We start from the raw sequence: 20,940 nt of genomic DNA on the forward strand, positions 1-20,940 counted from the left end.
TTTCCCATAAGAGTGAGTAGAGGCATTACTTTCGTATTCGCGAATAATAACCTGTGTGGGTATGACAATTTTTTTCTATGAAATTAAAAAATTTATTTTTTCCGGTAAAAACTCTATCAAATAATTACATTTGCCCATCAAAGTTTACTGAATAAGGAGAAAAAGATAATAAAAGTTTTTTTGTCAACAAAGTCTAGACTGACATATAATTGCGCGTGGAAACTTAATCTCTCAATTTTGACAGCTAGTAGTCTTGTTCTTTACGTTTCAGACTTTAAAAACTTTTTTTTATTTCCTAATAAAATCTGCATTGTATATTCCGCATTCAGATACAACCTCATTCAGGTAATTATCAGCAAAATAATCCTAAGAATAACATAAGTATCTTAAAATTTAAATGTAATCGTCTGTAAATAACAGGACCAATAATTGTCAAAAGTCATGTGTGACGTCACTGCGCAATTAACAGGGCTGGTAGCAAGTCACTTTTTAGTGACTTGGTCACTACTTTGAGCCTAGTCACTAAAAAGTCACTATTTGCATGCAAAAGTCACTAAAGTCACTATTTTTCGGAAAATGGTCACTAAAGTCACTATTTTCGCACCACCGTTTGTAAAAAAAGTTCAAAATAAAAATCATTTGTACCTACCATTATCATCAACCAAATCAAATGTAAATCTGTTAGCAAAATATATTAAGTTTGAAAAATTGCTTCAAGGCCGTCTTATGAAAGGCAGAGTGGGTTCGAACCATGGACTTCGGGATCGAGAGACACATAGACAGACCACACAGCAAAGCTTGGGCATACGTTTAGGCAACGCCTTATATAGCGCAGGATTGTTACGACTACGAGGATTTTGCGATTTTTGCTCGCGGATTTGATGCTGATTTACATAACGGTTGAGGCTTCGCAAAGATTTAGTTTTGGGTGGAAATTGTATAAATAAGGAGCATTATTAAATGCATTATACTCTTAAGCACTCGTTAAACCAGCATAATAAGAGTAAGAACTTCACTTTTTCATTTTTCATCGTTTCTGAATATCCATTTTTTTGTCACGTCAATTTTGACATAATTCCGAGATATTTCTTAGTTTCTGATTGATTAACCCCTCCACGACGAACTACACAGCATGATATTGTCGGCGTAGCACCACATTAGAATTCGGATATCGGGACTTCCAAACCGAACTTTCTTCCGAAGTTTTATCTGTCAAACTAATTGATGCGTTGTTAACCGCATCTTTAAGCGAATCCAGCGCACTACTTCTTAAGTTGGGTAAGTTGCCTGTATCTGGAGAAAAATCCACCTTCGTTATAAAAAGCTTCCTAACTTTGTTCCTCGTAGAGGAAATTTCACTGTAATTTCTGTAGCGATGACCGCATAAATCTTTATGAAAAAATCCGTAAAAATTCCGCCTTGAATTTGGGAAATAATTTTCGGAAGGTGTTTCCTAGGAATTCGCAAAACAATATCTACTGGAATTCTCAAAAAGATTTCTACCGGAATTCATGAAAAAATCCGCTTGTATTTGAAGATTTTTTTTCAGGGATTTGCGAAGAAGTTTTTATAGTAATTGACCTCCAGTTTCCGCGGAAATTCCTGAAAGACAGCAGGAATGTCTACAAAATATTCTGCCTTGAATTTATGGTATGAAAGAATTTCCGGATGTTTTTGTGCTGACATTCGCCATCGGATTTCTGTTGGAATTTCCGTTTGAACTCCTGGAGAAAGATTTTATAAGAATTGAAGTATTTTCTGCACAATTTCTGAAAAAAAAATCCTAAAAAATTTCACAAGATTTTCTACAGAAAATCAACTTCCGCTGAAATTACTGAATTTTTTTTAGAGTTTTCCAAAGCAATTTCTGTAACAAATTCAAGATTTTGGATCACATTTTGGATCACATTTCACAACTTGAAATTTAGGAAATTTAGGTTCGGTAAAATTCATGTAATATATGAGTTAATGTTTTTAATAAAACCGAGATCAGGGTCTCGAAAAAACAAATGGCAAATGGACTCTATATGTATTTAAATTTGTTTCAATTAAAAATGTTATTTTTAATTATTAAAAATCGTATTTTAAAAATGTGATTATAATTTTGGATTCTTGTAAGTTTTTTTTTAACAATTTTTCCTTATAAAGATTCATAAGCTTTGTGATTCCAAATAATTCTCTGTCTAGTAATTGATTAGATCATTTTATTTTGTAACTTTTGTCTTCTCTTGATTTCTGATAGCATTCTAATAAGGATTTGAAAAAAACATGATATCCCTAGTTTCCGATCTACTACGAATTACACAGTAACAATACAAATGCAACTCAGCTCACTACCTGGTTAGTACTTCATACAAAAGTCACTATTTGGTCACTTTTTCTGCTTCTGAAAGTCACTATTTGGTCGCTTTTTTCGTCATCGTTGGTCACTAAGTCACTATTTTGAACGGCATTTATCGCTACCAGCCCTGAATTAAGTATTTCATAATTTAGTGACATGCGTTGAAGTAATGAGGCTTTGTTGATATAGTCTGTCTCTGTCCTGATAAGCGCACTCGAGTAATGTTTATGTATTGTGATGTGCCCAATTGGTTTAATTCGTCTAATAAGAATTAAGGCTCCTCCAGACCTAAGTAATTTCATCGCCGCTACGGCGACAACTAGTCGCCACGATTCTATCGTTGGGTCGCTGCAGGCAATGTTCCACTAACGGCGACATAATCGCAGTCGTCAAGCGATAGAATCGCGTCGCGCATGTCCGGAAGAGAACCTTTATACAGTTTAAGACAGTGACTGCAAGATATAAAAATCACCTGGATTATTATCAAATACACAGCGTTACAAGATTTTGTCCTCAAGACCAAATAATGTGTCCCTAGTAGATTGCTATAACATGTCGAGATTTTGAGATTCACATTAATGATCGTCGTTAAATCATCGATTTTGACCATTTTAGAACGGCCGCCATTAACCTTATACAAAAAACTACCAACCAATCATTGTCCGCACATATCTAATCTTTCGAAATGGGACGAATTATGACCGATTGTTTCATAATAAGGATGATTCTTTATTAAGTTCTTTAAAGTTATATTCAAATATTTTTTACGCAATCCACATTTAAAAAGTAGTATGCAAGCCACGGTAGGGTAAATCACTACTTGGGCCTATGGACCCCATTCCCGGCTCACTGCACAGAAAGCTAATGATTCATACTGTTTAGAAGCCGTAGGTTTATGATTGATCATTTTAAAAAGTCTCCTATTTATCTAGAAAAATACACAATATTTTTCAACCATTTATTTCACTCCTAATCGATCCAATTATAGAAAATAAAATGTAGATTTCAAACTTTTGCTCTTCGTTGCAACACCACTGAGCCGAAGTGATTCTTTCCACTGTATCCAAACGGTATCAACAAACAACCACCTATCTGAAAATCGTCACATTGCTCGATACAACCATTGCTTCAGGATGTTTATCACCACACAATAATGCTACACTCACGCACTTTAATCTTTTGTAATTGTTCGTATCACTAAATTTTATATAAACATTAGAGTGAGGCGCAGTTGTATGGAAAAACGCAAACTTCGTCCGATCAAGTGAGATCAAGGTTTTTCTGAATCGTTTTGGGACCCCAATCAACTGTGCAAAATATGGGCTCGATTGGTTGCAACCTCGCATGCCGCATCGCGTTTTAAATTTACATGGAGATTAGTATGGGAAAACGTACTTTTTAAAAATGTTTGCTCTTAGCAGCTTCAATTTATCATCAATCACGTGACTCAATACGTTAGCATATAGTCTGGAAGATGCTGAAAGACTTTGCCGAAGAAGGTACATAGCTGGAAGGTCTACAAAAATGTAATTACGTTTCCAAAATTTATTGTTTAAACCATTTGCAAGAAATCAATGTTTCTGCCAGCACCACCGGACAACCTATGGTTATCGAAGGACAAAACCCATATTCCTTCTTGTCGGATTTTTTCTTTGTGAAGTAATTTCGGATAGCTCCCATTAGCTCTAAAGCCCTATAAGATCAATTATTTTGAAATAACACTCAGTTAAATTATTGGTCTACGTAGTTCGGCAGTGCTGGCAGAATAAACGATTTTTACATATGGTTTGAACACTCTATGTTCGAAGCGTTATAACTTTTTCGTGGACGTTCCAGCAACGTGCCTTCTTCAGCAAAGTTTTCCGCATCCTTTGGGTTATACTTTAACGCAATGTGCCACTTGGTTTACGATGAACTGAAACCTCTAGTAGTAGAAATGCAAAATATACGTTTTCCATTACTAAATTGCATACAAACTTCAAACGCGATGCGAAAAGCGAAGAAGCAAAAAATCGGGCCCAAATTCTAAACAGTTGTTTGGGACCCGAAATGGTTTAAAAAAAACCATTGGTTTGAAAAAATGGCCATGACGCCCTACTCTAATAAACATATTGGAATACATTTAAAATGTATCCTCAAACCGAACAAAAATCACCTCGGCCCAAGAATTTCTAGCTCGTGCTGTCAAAAGGCCCGGAGTCTTATTTTAGTAAAGAAATAATCCTTCATCGTTAATAGGAAAACTGTCTAATACGTTGATGCTATCATGTTATTTATAATTATCTCGATTTCAAAAAGTGAAAAAAAAGTTTTGAAGTGTTTGGAAGGAATTTCGATGAGTGAATATATCTACAAATAAAAATGATTATGAATTATACCATCTGGCATCACGTTGTCGTGGAACGTGCATATTTTTGTTTACGTCGCATTTTCTACCGTTCCGAGAGAGAGAGAATGAGAGTAAGATGTTGAGAGATTGAGTAAATATTGCGTATGCCGAAGAGACCTGGGATATGCCGGAAAAGCCATCGCTGTGATTGAAATGAGTGCTGCACCTCGTTAATTTAAATCAAATAAAAGCTTTTTCAAGCGGTGTTTAGCAAGAATAACTATTTTGAAGCAGAGGTGAACCCCATCGCAATATTACACGGCCCACAAAATTCAGAAAAGTTGCCCCTAGTCATAAATATCAATTAAATAATGCAGTCGTGCGCATGTTAGGCCGGGAATGGGGTGAGAAACCCTATCTCCTGCAGGCGGTTTTCAAAGAAAAGTAACAAAAAAAAAATAGGACAGACAAATTTTTTCCCACCTAAGCTACGAAAGACGGTGGTCTTGGTCATTCTCCGAAGCTTACCAGATACTGATGAAGCCAAATTGTCAGCACCGAGCGAAAGTTCGGCTATGTGCCTTCTATCAAAAGTTCGTCTCCTCCTTCTAAAGTTCGATTATGGAGTTATCCTATAGCAGCCTTTACGCACAGACAAACAGACATTACACATTGAACATTCACTCATCAAATTCATCGTCATTTAAACACTAACGACATCTGTTGATTTCAGTTAGTTGGGCAAATCACGAACCAGATGGCGGTAGTGAGCAAATGTCAAACTCGAGCAAATCCGATGCGCGCCAATCCGAAATTAGATGGCCAATAACCGATTGGCCATCTAATGATTATTTCAATTGACTAATAAATCAGTGATCGATGGAAATTTGACGAGTGTTATGTCTGTTGGTCTGTGCTCTACGTATACTTAGTAGGAGATGGACAAAATAAGTAGGATAGGCAAATTTTGGGTAAAATTAGATGTGTTGTAACTATCTTAGTTATCATTCGATTTTTAAAATTCAGGCATGTCTGAACTAGAAAATTAATGCAATTTGACGGTATGTCCATGGAACTGACTATGCCCACCGGATTCCGGAGATATTTCGGGTTTTTCGGAGGTAAGTTCAAAACCGTAAATTTAAAGTGGATGTTAGGAAAAGTTGTGATTGAAAATTGAAAAATATTAGTAATCACAAATGGAGTAGGGCTCTTGCCGATTGGAAATATATATTGGGATGTGGAATCGGACCAGAACCAAGTGAGATATGACCATTTCTTTATAATCGGTTAGGATCGATACTTATCAAAGGGGTCAGGCCACAACTTCATTTGAATTTCGCTTTTTGATAGATCGTTCACTATGATTTTATTCCATGAGGCTTCTAATGTGTGAAGAATGAAAACCCAATTTAATAAACGGATCCTGGAGTCGCTGGGATGCCCCCGGGGAACCTGTGAATGGGAACATTTAAGTTTTAGCATCAAAATCAGTCATTCGACGGCTTTTTTCATGGTTTTCGATCAGGAAGCGAAGTATGAATAAGAAAGGACCATTGACGACTCTGACCGCTTCCAGGTCCTACTGATTGCCCCGAGGAACCTGTGAATGAGGACATTTCAGTTTTAGCACTAAAACCAGTCATTCGATGACTCTTTTGTCTTGATTTACGATCAGGAAACGAAGTATGAATATAAAATGGTCCATTGACGGCTCTGACCGCTTCTAGGACCCATTGGTTGCCCCTGGGGAATCTGTGGAAGGGGACATTTTAGTTGAAGCATCAAAACCAGTCATTCGATGGCTCTTTTATCGTGGTTTCGATTAGGAAGCGAAAAATGAATATAAAATGGACCATTGTGTGTTCTGACCCCTTTCTGGACCTATGGATTGTCCCAGAACCTGTGGAAGGGGACATTTTAGTTTTAGCACTAAAACCAGTCAATCCACTGCTCTTTTTTTTCATGGTTTTGGATCAGGAAGCGAAGTATGAAGTAGGCAGTAATGAAACTGAAAAAAAAATGATTCGGGTAATATTTTTAAAATGATCCTGGCATTTCATATTTTCCTGATCGAAGAACGATTATTTTCACAGATAATCCCGGGGCAATGAGTTGTTCCTGAGAGCAGTCAGAGCCGTCATTGGTCCATTTTATAGTCCATTATATATTCCTGATCGAAAACCGTAAAAAAGAGCCGTCGAATGACTGGTTTGATGCTAAATCTAAAATGTTCCCTTCCAGAGGTTCCCCGTGAGCTATCCGTAGGTCCAGAAAGTGGTCAGAGCCGTCAATGGTCAATTTTCTTGTTCATACTTCACATTCTGTTCAAAACCGATGAAAAAATAGCCGTCCAATGATTGGTTTTGGTGCTAAAACTAAAATGTCCCCTTCCACAGTTCCCAGGGGCTATCCTCGAAGCGGTCAGATCCATCAATGGTCCATTTTATATTCATACTTTGTTTATATGAAAGAACAGCTGTCGAATGATTGATTTTGGTGTAAAAACAAAAATTTCCCCTTCCACAGGTTCCTCGGGGCTACCAGTAGGTGTTGGAAGCGGTCAAACCTGTCAATGGTCCTTTTATATTTATACTTTGCTTCCTGATCGAAAACCTGTAAAAATGAGCCGTCGAATGACTGATTTTGGTGCTAAAACTTATATGTTCCCTGATTTTGGTACTAAAACTTCAATGTCCCCATTAGACTGGCCCAGGATACAAAAAGTCTTCCGATTCTACGGGGCACCCCCCAAGGTGCTGCCTTTGGGTGAGAAAAGCGTTCTTTGAAAATTTCAGCCTGCTCGGCTATTGCATAAGCTGGCGCAATTTTTTTTTTTTTTTTTTTTTTTTTTTATTATAGACTCTTTAAAATTTTATTCGAGTCTGTCAAGAGTTTACAGAGTTTATTGACACTGCTTAAATTACTACGTTGTATGACATCGTTCGTTTTCTCCTTGAGAGTTATTGCAGCGATTTCATCTTCATCAAGGTGTTTCCATCTTCTTCTTCAAGGTTTCACTTTGGGGTCAAATCGCGTCGATCAGCGATATTTCTTTAAAGAACTCCAGTACTCTTTTGCTTGACTGTTATCGTCGGCTAGTGCTTCCCTCATGTTTGGTTGGAGTCCGATTTTCTTTCTTGCGTCGTCGTATCCAGGGCACTGAACGATAATGTGTTTAATGGTGAGTGGGTGGTTACATTTTACGCACTTTGGTGGGTCTTCCTTTTCCAGTAAGTATGCATGTGTTAGCCGGGTGTGGCCTATTCGTAGTCTGCTGAGTATGACATCTTCTTTGCGATTTCCTGTTAGCGCCTCTTTGAATGGTTTGGTAGTGTTTTTATCTCTCTAAGTTTGTTGTGGGGTGTTGAATTCCATTCGGATTCCCATTTTTAGTCATACTATTTTTAATGATGGTTTTATTTCGCGGTGATCAACTGTTTTCCGCGTAATTGTGCTCATCTCTAGCGCACTCTTTGCTTCTTTGTCCGCTTTCTCATTTCCTGGGATGCCTATGTGACTAGGGACCCACATGAATGTTACCGATGTACCTTTCTTCCCTATGTTGGTGTACAGATGAACTATCTCGTCTTTCAAGCTGGTTCTGATTTTCTTCTTTTCTAGTGATGTGACAACACTTAAAGAATCGGTGCAAATAATATATGCGCCTACTCTTTCCTGGTTTGAAATCCAGTTTAGGGCCTCTATTATTGCAAGGCTCTCCACACTATAAATACTGAGTAGACTATGGGTTCGCTTGCGTATGATTCCTTCGTCGGTTACTATGCTGTATCCCGTTTTAGAGTCGTTTTTTGATCCGTCCGTGTATATCAGCTTGCAGAACTTATATTTGGTGTGGATTCTTTCTGCAAACAGTTTTGAAGTTCATTTGGGTTTTTCCTGTTTCTACTAGCGGACATAATTGTTTTGTCTATTAGAATGTCTTTTCTTACCCATGGCGGAGTTTTTGGTATATTTAGGGATTTGCTTGGTGGTAGAGGAATTCCAATATTTTCGATAATACTCTTGCTTCTTGTTCTGATATTGTTTGGCTCTGATGCTGGGCCTTGGGTCCACAATTCTCCTGAGCTGTTGTTATTCTCTTCGTCTGTTGCACTATTTGTGAAAGCCTGTTCATTGTTTGTTTGCTTTGTTGCGAAGCTGGCGAGTCTTTGACTGAAGAAACTTCTAAGACTTGGTATACCCGATTCGGCTTGTAGGCTTTCTATTGGGCTGGTTTGAAAAGCTCCTGTTATTATTCGCAGTCCTTGGTTATGTATGCTGCTTCATTGTAGATTCACAGGTTGAGGAGATGATTGGCGCGCCGTACAGCATTTTCTCTAGTACAGCTGATTTGTATATTTTTGATAAAGTTTGCCGGTCTGCACCCCATTGTTTGGTGGTTGTGCAACGTAAAAACTGTATTCTTTGCTGGCATGCTGCCTTTATTTCTTCGATGTGTATTTTGAATGTTAGGTGTTGGTCTAGTGTTACTCCAAGACATTTATGACTGAGCTTGTACGGTATTATGTCGTTGTTAATTTTAAGGTTTACGTTGGCTTGTTTTTTTGATCTCGCTTTTTGAATACTACGGTTGCACATTTTTCGGCTGAGATCTTGAATCCAGTGTGGGTTTCCCAAGCTTCAATTTTTTCAAAGCAAGTTGCAGGTTTTTAGCTATTTTCTTCTGGTTACTGTCGCTGGAGATCAAAGCTACGTCATCTGCATAAAGTAAGACTTGGACGTTTGGTGGTAGGTCTGAGCATATGGTGTCTATAGCTATCAAGAACAGGGTCACGCTTATAACTGATCCTTGACACAAACCATTTTCCATTAGCGTGTCGCGGGAGTATGTGCCGTTTACCTTAACTTTGAAGCTCCTTTTCATCAGCATTTGTTGAAGATATTTGATGAGGTTTCCTCCTATTTTCCATTCGCTTATTCTATTCAGAACTAATCTGCGCCAGGTTGTGTCGTAGGCTTTTTAATATCCAGAAAACTGCTTGTGTTAGCTGCTTTTTATGCATTGCTTCTCTCACGATGTTGTCGAAATGGCCCAGATAATCGGTAGTAGATCTACCTTTCCTAAAAGCATACTGGTGTTGATTGATTAGATTCTTTTCTTCTAAGATGAACATTAGCCTGTTGTTGATCATTCTTTCCATGAGCTTTCCAAGACAACTGTTTAGGTAAATAGGTCTATAGTTTCCAGGGTTGTTTCTTTCCCTTTTCCTTTGTAAATAGGTACTACGAATGATTTGGTCCAACTAACTGGATACATGGATTCATTCCACAACCAGTTGTATGTTTTCAGCAAGAGGTTCTTATATTCTACTGGCAAATGAGTGATCATGGCATAGTGTATGTTGTCTGGACCAGGAGATGACCCTTTAATCCTTCCATTGCCTCCGCTAGTTCGTTTTAGAGAATGGTGCGTTGTACTCTGCTGTATCCTCATTTCTTATTTCGAGAGGTGTTTGCTCGATCCTGTTCTTCAATGGTATAAAGTTTTGATTGTACTCTTTATCGCTTGATATTTTTCCAAAGTGGTCGGCTAGGCTGTTTGCTATTTCAATGTTTGTATTCATGCGTTGGCCGTTAAAGTTGATTTCTCTGATAGCTGATGATTGGTATTTTCCCTGAATTTTCCTAAAATTGCTCCACATCTCTTTGGCCGGAGTATGAACGTTGAATTTGCTGACGAATTCTTTCCAAGAGCTAGTTTTGCTTCTGTGATGATTTTTGTGCTCTGTCATTGGCGTCTTGATATTCGTATATTAGTTGCGGGCTTGGAGGTTTGTTCTTGTTATTTTTAAGTTTACGTAGAGCTTTTCTTCTAGTTTTCACAGCTGTGGCTACTTCTTTGCTCCACCATGGCAATACACGTTTTCCAGCAATTGTTGGTTTAGTTTTTGGAATTGATTGTTCTGCTGCTATTATTATTTGTTTAGTTATTTCTTCTACTTGATCGATGACATCATTTTTCGTCTCAATGTTAATGTTATTTTGGAATTTTTCCCAATCCGCATCTTCTATTTTCCATCTTGGAATACGATCACTTGCTGGCGATTTTGACGGTGTCGACATAATTAGTGGAATATGATCACTTCCGTGTGAATCCTCACAGACGGTAAGTTCCAATATTCCCGCTAGTTGATTAGAGCAGAGGCAAATGTCGATGCAAGATCCGATTCCTGTGCCGCTGTTTATGTAGGTTTTCTCACCGTTGTTCAGAACTAGCAGGTTCTTTTCGTTTATTATTGATTCTATTGTTGTACCTCTAGTGCTGATATTTTCCGATCCCCATAAGGGATGATGGGCATTTATGTCACCTACCAGGATGAAAGGTTCAGGAATTTGTTCTATTAAAGCCATAATATCCTCTTTTGTGATCTGTTCCCCCGGAGGGAGATATACGTTTAGTAAGTTTGCGTTCAGTGGTGCTCCGATGTTAACTGCAATTGCTTCTAGATCTGTATCAATATCTATGATTTGACTATCGATGTCGTTTTTTACTGCGATTATTACACCGCCTGCTGCTCTTGCTCCATTTGTTCTTGGACGATGGTATGTTGAATATCCTCTGATTTCTGATTGGTTGTCATTTTGGCACATAGTTTCTTGAAGGCAAATAGCTATTGTATTGTAAGTGCTTGCAAGGATGTTGAGGTCAGGCCTTCTTCCTCTTAAGCCTCTTACATTCCATGAAATTATATGGTGTTCACTGCTGATTGTACTTGAGTGGTCTTGTGTTGTTTGTGCTATTTTGTAATGCTTTTGGTTTTGCTATTATTTTCTAGGATTTCATTTTCTCGTTTCCGTCATCTGAGCTATTTTCTGGGTCTGTGGAAATATATCCTACTTCTTCGGTAACTGCTTTCATTTTGTTTCCTTTTTCCTTGGAGGTGAACTTGGCTGCTTCTCTTGACTTCTTGTGTGCTTAGTTGGGTTCTTCTGTCCACTATGGGAGGGTGCGTACAAATTTAATGTTGCTTGTAGTTTACTGTTGTCCTTTTTCAGACTTTCAAGTTCGTTCTCGGCTGCTTTCCTTCTTGTTTTCTCCTCTTTGTAGACTGATACCAGATGTTCGAATTTGTGGTTCAGTGCTTTGTATTTTTCCTCCATGGATTCCATCTTTTCTCGTTTTCATTTGTGACTTTTTGATTTCTTCTTTGTATTCCTTCAGCTTCACTTCGAACTGATTTTTGATGTCAGCTCTGATCTTTTCTTCAAGGGTATTCTTTTCTTCGTTTAGTTGTTTTACTTGGTCGGCGTAAGTATTCGAGCTTTGATCTTCTATCATTTTTCTGGCTTCCCAGAAAGACAAGTTTTTATCCACTTTGATTTTTATTATTTCCTTTTCTCTTTTAAGACGGGGCATCCATTAAAGAACGCTCCGTGCTCGTTTCCACAATTTATACACTTTTCTCGGTTTTCACATTCTTCATGATAGTTATTTCCACATTTCCCGCACTTTTTCTCACTTGAACAGTTTCTTCCAATGTGGCCAAACTTTAGGCACTTAAAGCAACGCATCGGATTTGGATACCATGGTCTTGTTTCCAGCACAGTGTATCCAATTTTAACTTCTTTGGGGGGTGTTTTTCCTTTAAGCGTAAGTACGAAAACTCCCATCGGAGTTTTAACATTATCGCGCATTTTCATCAACTGTTTGACTTCCGTAACTCTTTGGGAGGATAGGTTTTCCAGAAGCTCGTCGTCACTCACTTCCTTCAAGTCTCGGCAGACTATCACTACTTTGCTCGAATTTAAAGTTTTGTGCTCGTACACTTTGACGGTAATTTCGTCACACAGTTTTTCAATTTTAGCCAGGTTTTTTGCCTGGTGTTCGTTCCTCACCGTCACTAGAATTTTTCCATCCTTCGTTTTCTTTGCGCTGGTTCCGCTTCCACAGTAACTTTGGATTGTTTTTTTCCACAAGTATCGGGGACACTCCGTGGAAATTTTTATCCTCTTCCATCCTTTCCATCACCATTATTATTTCTCTGGGGTTTCCTCCAGTCGGGGGAAATTGGATGCACTCATCCGGCAAGTTGGTGTCGCCGGTGGCGCAGGGTTTATTCAAGTTCAGAGCCCTATGTATGTTGTTTACGCTTCGGTCGACGGCACTAGTAATTGGTGATTCGACACTTTCACGGTCTCGGTCGGGGTAATATGATACTTTCGCGATCGCGGTAGTTGGTTTAATTAATTGCCAGTAAGCGTCTATACTCGACCGGGGCAGAACTCGGACTGTGCTGGCGCAATTGATTTGAAGTTAATATGGGGGTTTCAGCCGAAATATATGGGAAAATACACCTCTGTTACTATCTCGTACAGGAAATTGGATGGAAAAGCCCAATTGAGCCCAGATTTGCAGGAAATGAAGTTAACATGTCAATGAACAATTCGACATAAAATTCTACTATGATTAAATAAACTTTAAATTAGTTTTTAGCTGATTTATTTAGAGTTTGGTTAAGCACTTTGAAATTCATTAATTGCCTTGAAAACAAGCGCATGTTATCAAAGGTAGCTGCGATATGTGTTGTGGCGCGCGTGCATTTACTTATGTTTCAGTGCGCGCGAAACCACGCATCGCAGGCACCTTTGATTGCATGCGTATGTTTTCATGGCAATTAATGAATTTCAAAGTGCTCAACCCAACTCCAAATAAATCAGCCAAAAACTGACTTAAAGTTTATTTAGTAATAGTAGAATTCTTAGTGGAATTGTTCATTGGCATGTTAACTTCATTTCCTGCAAATCTGGACTCAATCGGACTTTTCCATCCAATTTCCTGTACAAAATAGTAACAGAGGTGTATTTTCCCATATACATATTTCGGCTGAAACCCCATACTAACTTCAAATCCATTGCGCCAGCTTATGCAATAACCGATCAGGCTGAAATTTTCAGAGAATGATTTTCTCACCCAAAGGCAACACCTTGGGGGGTGCCCGTAAAATCCGATGACTTTTTTTCTCCCCATACTAGGCTGGGCCACTCTAGTCCCCATTCACAGGTTCCCTGGGGCATCCCAGCGTCTCCAGGATCCATTTATTCAATTGGTTTTCATTCTTGACACATTAGAAGTTTTCTGATATAAAATCATAGTGGACGATCAAAAGCGAAATTCAAATGAAGTTGTGGCGTGACCCCTTTGATAAGTATCGATCGGAACCGATTATAAAGAAATGGCCATATCTAACTTGATTCTCATCCGATTCCAAATCTCAATATATGGTACCAATCGGCAAGAGCTCTGCTTCATTTGTGGTTAATAATATTAGTCAATTTAACCACAACTTCTCCTAATATCCATCTTTAATTTACGGTTTTGAGCCTACCTCCGAAAAACCCGGAATATCTCCGGAATCCGGTGGCCATAGTTGGTTCCATGAACATACCGTCAAACTGCATTAATTTTCTAATTCAGGCATGCATGAATTGTCAAAAATCGAATGATAAGTAAGATAGTTACAACACATATAATTTTACCCAAAATTTGTCTATCCTACTTATTTTGTCCATCCCCTGTATATGAGAAAGGCAAAAAAAAAAAAAACAAAGACAGGAATACCTTCCGTCTTCGACCACACTGCCCATGATTTCATAGTTGACGTAACAACCATTGCACTTTCGCGTGCATTTTGGATGATTTAGAGATAAAAATCGCAAATCTGAAATATTTTATCCCGTAGACACTTGAGGCTTGAAACATGCAACGTATCGATATTACAGCGGTTGAATTACCCTAGTAAACGTGTAGTAAGTCAATTTCGCTGAAATTTTGAATGGTTGTTACAGGTCGTATAGACAGAACACCAAACACCTAGCATGAGACAACGGATAGGACACATCAAGATTTTTGTACATAAAAAATCTTGGGACACATAACAAACAGTGGACCAGTGGAGAATTATTTGATCACGGAAAGTTTGCTCTTTACTGGGGCGGGAATCGAACCCACACCCCATAGCACATGCTTCTAGACGATTGTTGTCGCTAACCGCACGGTCACGAATCCCACAAAGCATTATGATAGGAACATTAAGTATTTGGAGCTTTTCAGAGGAATGTTTTCACATGTTATAAGACGGGCTAGTACTATCCTACTTAACTCCACAAGTAGTAGAATAAAATAGATAGTACTGACTTGTATAACAAGTGATAGGGTAACGGCTGTAATTTGGACCGTGCTCATATTTTGGACCACCTAGCTGAATTTTGCATTTATAGCAGACAAAACTAAATAAAGCATGCAACATTAAAACTTTATTGCAAAAAGAATCTATCGATAAGGTATCTCCTACATTCGTTTCTTATAAAATATAAAATTTAAAAAAATATTGTCACGCATTTAATCATTCCGGCTGAATTAGACCAAAACCAAGACGCCATTGTAAAATTTAAGTCAACTTTCAAAAGCTGTAAGTTTATTAGTACATAGATTTAAAACATGTGAATGATGTTGTTGACCTATTAAAACCTAATTGAAACAGTTTCATATCTTGAGCAAAACATTGTGAGTTTAAAAACAGTATTCTGAGGCATGTCGAAAATAGGTTCATTTTTCATTGAACCGAACATATTTTCGACATACCTTTATTTTTAGTTCAAGATCTCTTAAACTTTTGTTTTTACCAACCATTTGTTTCTCTAGTATCAAACCATTCATAAATTACTGTTCATACCGCATTTATAAACTACCGTTCATTGATGAGAGCCCTAGGAAAATGTCTATTAAACCAACATGTAACTGTTTTCATTATTTCCTTACGATCGTTTGGAAAAGAACGTTCAAGGAGCAAAGAAGAACCTGGCAACCCACTACTATCAATAACACAAATGGAATAGATCTGGAAAACTACGCAAAAAATATGGCAGGGTAGGAGTAACCAGGTGCATACATCACGACCATGGACAGAACGTTTGTTTTGCTTTGATGATGCTGCACCGAGTGGTACTGAATTTGATAATAGCTTCAATACCCTTAGCTGGTAGATATTGTTCTAAGCTTAAAAGTGGTTATAAAATGTATTGCTTAACAAGGACTTTAAGGATAAACGCTGCAAATGTTGTAGATCACTAGCTTGATCTAATAGTAACATAAGTTTGAAAGCAATACAAAATTGTTCGAGTGGTCCAAAATATGTTCAACAGTTGGTCCAAAATAAAACAGGTGGTCCAAAATTAAATCTTACATAACTTCAGAATTTATGATAGTTTGGTTCTTTCAGTGGGATTTACAACATTTATAACTACAAATCCTACCTAGCATTCACCACTGTTTATTTGCTTAGGGATTGATAAAGCATTATTACAAAATCCAACTTTTATTGGAAAAATTGTTCGGCAATCTCCTAAAGTGGTCCAAAATACCTCCCTTTACCCTATGCATCCTGATGAGTAGAAAATTTGGAATTTCCGTACTCATCCAATTGTTTAATATATATTTTAAAATAGAAAGAAATGTTTCGGTAACGAAACTGGAACAGTGGCTGGATACTGACGTCAACAATGTTTGCTCAATTTGTTTTTAAATACTATGTATTATTTAGCTACGAATACTTTTGTTAAACCTTAGTTCGACAGTAATGTCTATTTGTAGCTACTAATTGTTTCTTGAAACGCTAGTAAAGGTCCTACCTGCTTCTTACCATTGATTGTTGTTGACATTCCACGTAGTTTACAACACAACATTAGCAGGCGTCTCAAACACATTTTTCTGTACCGTTTGACCATAAATCTAGGTCATGAAATATTACTTCCATGTCGTAAAAAATCACTGCATTTATTAGGCATACTAATTACACGAGCAACAACGCACATAAAACTCTGAAAAAGCAACAGAAGCTCGTGTTTACTTCATTTTTCAAGGCCAAGGAAACAATTATTGCCCCCAGGATGGTTCGGTTAATTATTTTCCTAGGGTTCATTCCTCGCAACCTTTGACGCGTGTTTTCTCGGCTCACCTTGTAACTCAAAACTTCCCAGCAAGGTTTAGTTTTAAATCGACCATTTATTATAACCGCTCTTGCTTGCGAATCAATCACGCGAAATCCGCTGTCGAAAATGCGCTTACAAATGATTCTCATTATCAATTTGTGCCATTCTGCCCCCCTACCACCGAACGGCTTGGATATTACTATCGTTTATCGATTCTCGCGAGCCCCAACGCGGACTTACATTAATAACCGAAGGTCTCGGTTTGAGTGGGAGTAGTAGCTAAAACCCGCTCTGCTGGTGCTGTAATCATAAAATTTCGGGATACCTCAAGGTCTTCTTTGGTGTAACTTTACCGTTTCGTTCTGTTTCCCACGCCACCACCCCCAACTGGTTTCTCTGCAGCAGGCCTCAGCACAATGCACGCGATCCGTGGATGGATTCCCCCCCGGACGGACAACTTAGAGGAACGCAACAACCCGCTATGACGACGAACGGATCGCTAAAAATGATGGATTCACTCACCTGGTTTGACATTTTTGTCGTACGTCGAAACGTTCTCTGGAAGTCGATAGGTTAGTGCTCCAGCAACTGCGTAAATCCACACCGTTGATGAAAGACAGAAGACACTGCAAAAGAAAGTGATTCCAATCACATTTTGGCACGCACCGAACGAAGAGGCGTTATTGTATTTTGTTCTGATTTGAATTCGTTAAGATTTGTGGAATCGAAGTTTATCTCACTATGCGGGGTACAGTATTACGTGTTGGTCATTTCCATGCTCACCAGGTTCGTGCTTGTGCCTAGTTTTCTCGACTAGAGCCGCGTGAATATAATAACATTGTAAGCATCGGGGCAAAAACTTGTACAATCGCGCGAGGAAAAAATCCACAAATAGGTTCTTGAGTGTTTCTTCATTGCCATGCGATGTGCTTCGCGGGCTTTATTCGCTGCTGGGTTCACCCTTTCCAAGGAGTAGGAGGGCTGTAATTATTTAACGTGAAGTTTTCAAAGTTGTGGCACCCGTCTGTCCGTCCGATGGGCGTCATTACCGTAATTTTAATAAACCTGTTTTTTTTCCACATAATTAGATGACACTTTTCATAACATGTCAGCGCAAATTTTTGTCGCAACCTTCCGAATTTCGATCGAAGTTTTTAAGCAACTGCTTTGTCAATGATATCCCGTGTTGGACTGAATCTGTCCTGTCTCTGATTGTGGTTGATTTTTATGGATTGCAATGTTATTTAAATTTGTGAAATTATTATTGGTTTAACTGCTGGTTGTAGTAATATTGATAGTCTGTAGGACGAGCTGTATCAAGTACTATGGAATGAGATATTACTATAACAGTGTTGTTTAAGATTACCAATAATTATTTATTAGGTTTCAAAACCAACAAATGCAGAAGTTCAATCCCAGATATGGTTTTATTATTTATTACTTCAACCAACTTTCCATTATTCATATAGAATCAAATTAACAATTGAGAATTTTTTGAGCACTCTGTTTTCCTAAACAGAAAAAAATAGCTAAACAATAACAAATCCTGATTTGATGGCAAAATGCTATATCGCCATAAATGATGAAAGAGATAGAAGATCAGGCGACAATATCGATATTTTGCACTAAACTATCAAGGGGATATCAGGTTATGCTATTTGTAAGCTGTGTTAAATGTCTCGAGCTATTAGTTTTTTTATTTATTGCTTATATTTTTATAATGATATCTTGGTAAACATTTCTGATATTGTTGCCTGTTCTTTTAATTCACAGAACAATCACGTCTATATCATGTTTTGTTATTAAGTCAATGGCTTTTGCCCGAAGTCCTGAAAAAGATGAATGCACAATCCCGTGGTAATTAATATTTGTATTATAATCGTAAATGCAACTGGTTAGCTATTTTTGTAGCTATTTTAGTACTGTTTCGGCTCATACTACGAATACTTATGCACATATTTCACTTCGGAGGTCTATTTGACAAATAATCAAACTTTCATATAAGTGCTTGATAATCATATTTTCACTTATCATAAGACAGTTTTACAATCATCCACTAATTGTATCTTGACGATACGTATTTCGACCTCAACAGTAAGGCCGTCTTCAGTGTCTCGTACTTGACTCGAGTCAAGTCAAGTCGAGTCAAGTACGAGACACTGAAGACGGCCTTACTGTTGAGGTCAAAATACGTATCTGTCAAGATACAATTAAGTGGTGGAATTCAATGGGATTGTACAAACTCGTCTTATGACAAGAAAAGACATTCCACTAAAACGCTCAAAATAATTTTCTTAACAATCACATTTTATTAATTGTAACTATCAATACTTGATAATAAGAAAATTATTTTGAGCTTTTTAGTGGAATGTCTTCACTTGTCATAAGACGAGTTTTTCATTGATTCCACCACTTAATTGTATCTTGACAGATACGTATTTCGACCTCAACAGTAAGGCCGTTCAGTGTCTCGTACTTGACTCGACTTCGAGTCGAGTCAAGTACGAGACACTGAAGACTGCCTTACTGTTGAGGTCGAATTACGTATCTGTCAAGATACAATTAAGTGGTGGAATTCAATAGGATTGTAAAACTCGTCTTATGACAAGTGAATACTTGATGATTTTATTCTGGATAGAAAAAAATCCGCCATCCAGACTAGCACGTCTACCACAAAGGTGAAGTATCGCGCTTGTTCTCACTTTCTGGTTGATTAAGGTTGATCAAATGGCATTCATGAAAACCAGTGGAAAAGATAATTTAGTCATGGAGGTAAAATAGGCAGGATTGAGTAAGAGTTCGAAACCAGACAAATCAATAAAACATGATCCGAAGTAAAATCCTGATGATATTCACAGCATATTCAGAGAGTCATAATCGTTCAGGGACGCTCAAAATCCTAGCGCTAAAACTCTACCTTGCTCAGAGCGCAACTGATGTACTCTGCCGGAGGATCATAATAGAAAACTTCACCTTAGTGGACTTGAGCCAATTGGCATGAAGTCATTTTGCGTATATTTGGGTCATTTGGCATATTGTAATTGTTATTTGCTCATATAGATAAAGTAGATTGCTCTACATCGATAATTGTTATCTGGTAGGAATTTTCCGAACGAAAATGTACGATTAAAACGGCAAAACTACTTCTGGACTGATTTCCATCATTGACTGATTTGCAGGTAAATATTTACTTTCAATCAAGGAATAACAATCACCGTTGCCTTCCCAAGTAACAGTTTAAGATTCATTATACTCTATAAGAGTTTTTCATGACCAGTTGCTAATAAAACTTAGAGCTCCACCAACACCCTTCCATAACATCTTTGAGATAGCCTTCTGGCTAAATGGACCACTCTAGAAGAAGTTAATATTAGGAGTAGTAATGAAACTGCAATAAAACATTGTATATAATTTTTGATACTCTATAGGAGGTATAAGGTCATATGAAAGTAATAATAAAACAGTTTCAATTTCATATTTTCTATTATTGTTCCATTCCCTTTGTTTTCAATTTTGACCGATAACAAACAATTCCCCATGACTGATGTAGAGAAATAATGCTTCTTATTTTACATGTGAGGTAATGAAAATTGAGTACTATTTAATTAGTTTATGTAATAAAAAATCACGCGCAACCAATTGTAAAAATTTGTGAATTTTGGGGTGATAAAATAGGGGATGTGACAAAATGAGAAAAAAAAATCGATTTTTCAATTCATTTCACGAATATGAAACAGTTCGGCCTTGGAAAGCTAAAATGCGTAAACGGGACCCGTTATTTCCCGTCGAAAAGGCTTAAAAAATCCCTAACAGGTACTCACAAAGGGGCTGTCCACAAACCACGTAGACCGAAATTTCACTTTTTCAAACCCCCCCGTCCCCCTTAGTAGACTTTCGTAGACTTTTTCAAAACCCCTTCCTCCCCCCATGATGTCTACAGAAAAATCAAATTGAAACGAAATCAAATTTAATCCTCTGTCCATAACTCCTGAAATCAAATCTCAAAGCCAATTAATTTAATTACTGTTGAATTCAATTCCTCCTAGAGGTGTGCACCACCATCGCCGACATTTTTGCATCGGCGCGCCACTGATAAAATCTGTCACGCATCTGACCTATAATTCTCAACGCCGGTTCAAAATTGTAAAAATCGTGAATTTTCAGAATTTAGAAAAATTTCGAGTTGAAATTTCGAGAATGTCAAGTCTACATTCCAATAAGTTTTGCGTGGAAATTTCGTAAAATTTCCCAATTGATAACCTTGAAATACTCCAAAGAACTCTCCGTGATAATTCCGATGCTTTTCTTGAAAATTCCA

At 37.7% G+C, this 20,940-nt stretch overlaps 1 protein-coding gene across 4 annotated transcripts in view; it reads right to left on the reverse strand.

Annotated features, from left to right (window-relative positions):
- LOC134214149 (glycine receptor subunit alpha-2-like) overlaps nucleotides 1-20,940 on the reverse strand; it is a 74,616-nt gene that overhangs the window by 35,846 nt on the left and 17,830 nt on the right. For all 4 annotated transcript variants that reach the window (XM_062693567.1, XM_062693566.1, XM_062693565.1 and 1 more), the window contains one exon: nucleotides 17,145-17,248. In XM_062693567.1, the coding sequence (XP_062549551.1) occupies nucleotides 17,145-17,248 (104 nt within the window). The remainder of the gene's footprint in view (nucleotides 1-17,144; nucleotides 17,249-20,940) is intronic.

Source organism: Armigeres subalbatus, chromosome 2, assembly GCF_024139115.2.
Source record: "Armigeres subalbatus isolate Guangzhou_Male chromosome 2, GZ_Asu_2, whole genome shotgun sequence".
Lineage (NCBI taxonomy): Eukaryota > Metazoa > Arthropoda > Insecta > Diptera > Culicidae > Armigeres > Armigeres subalbatus.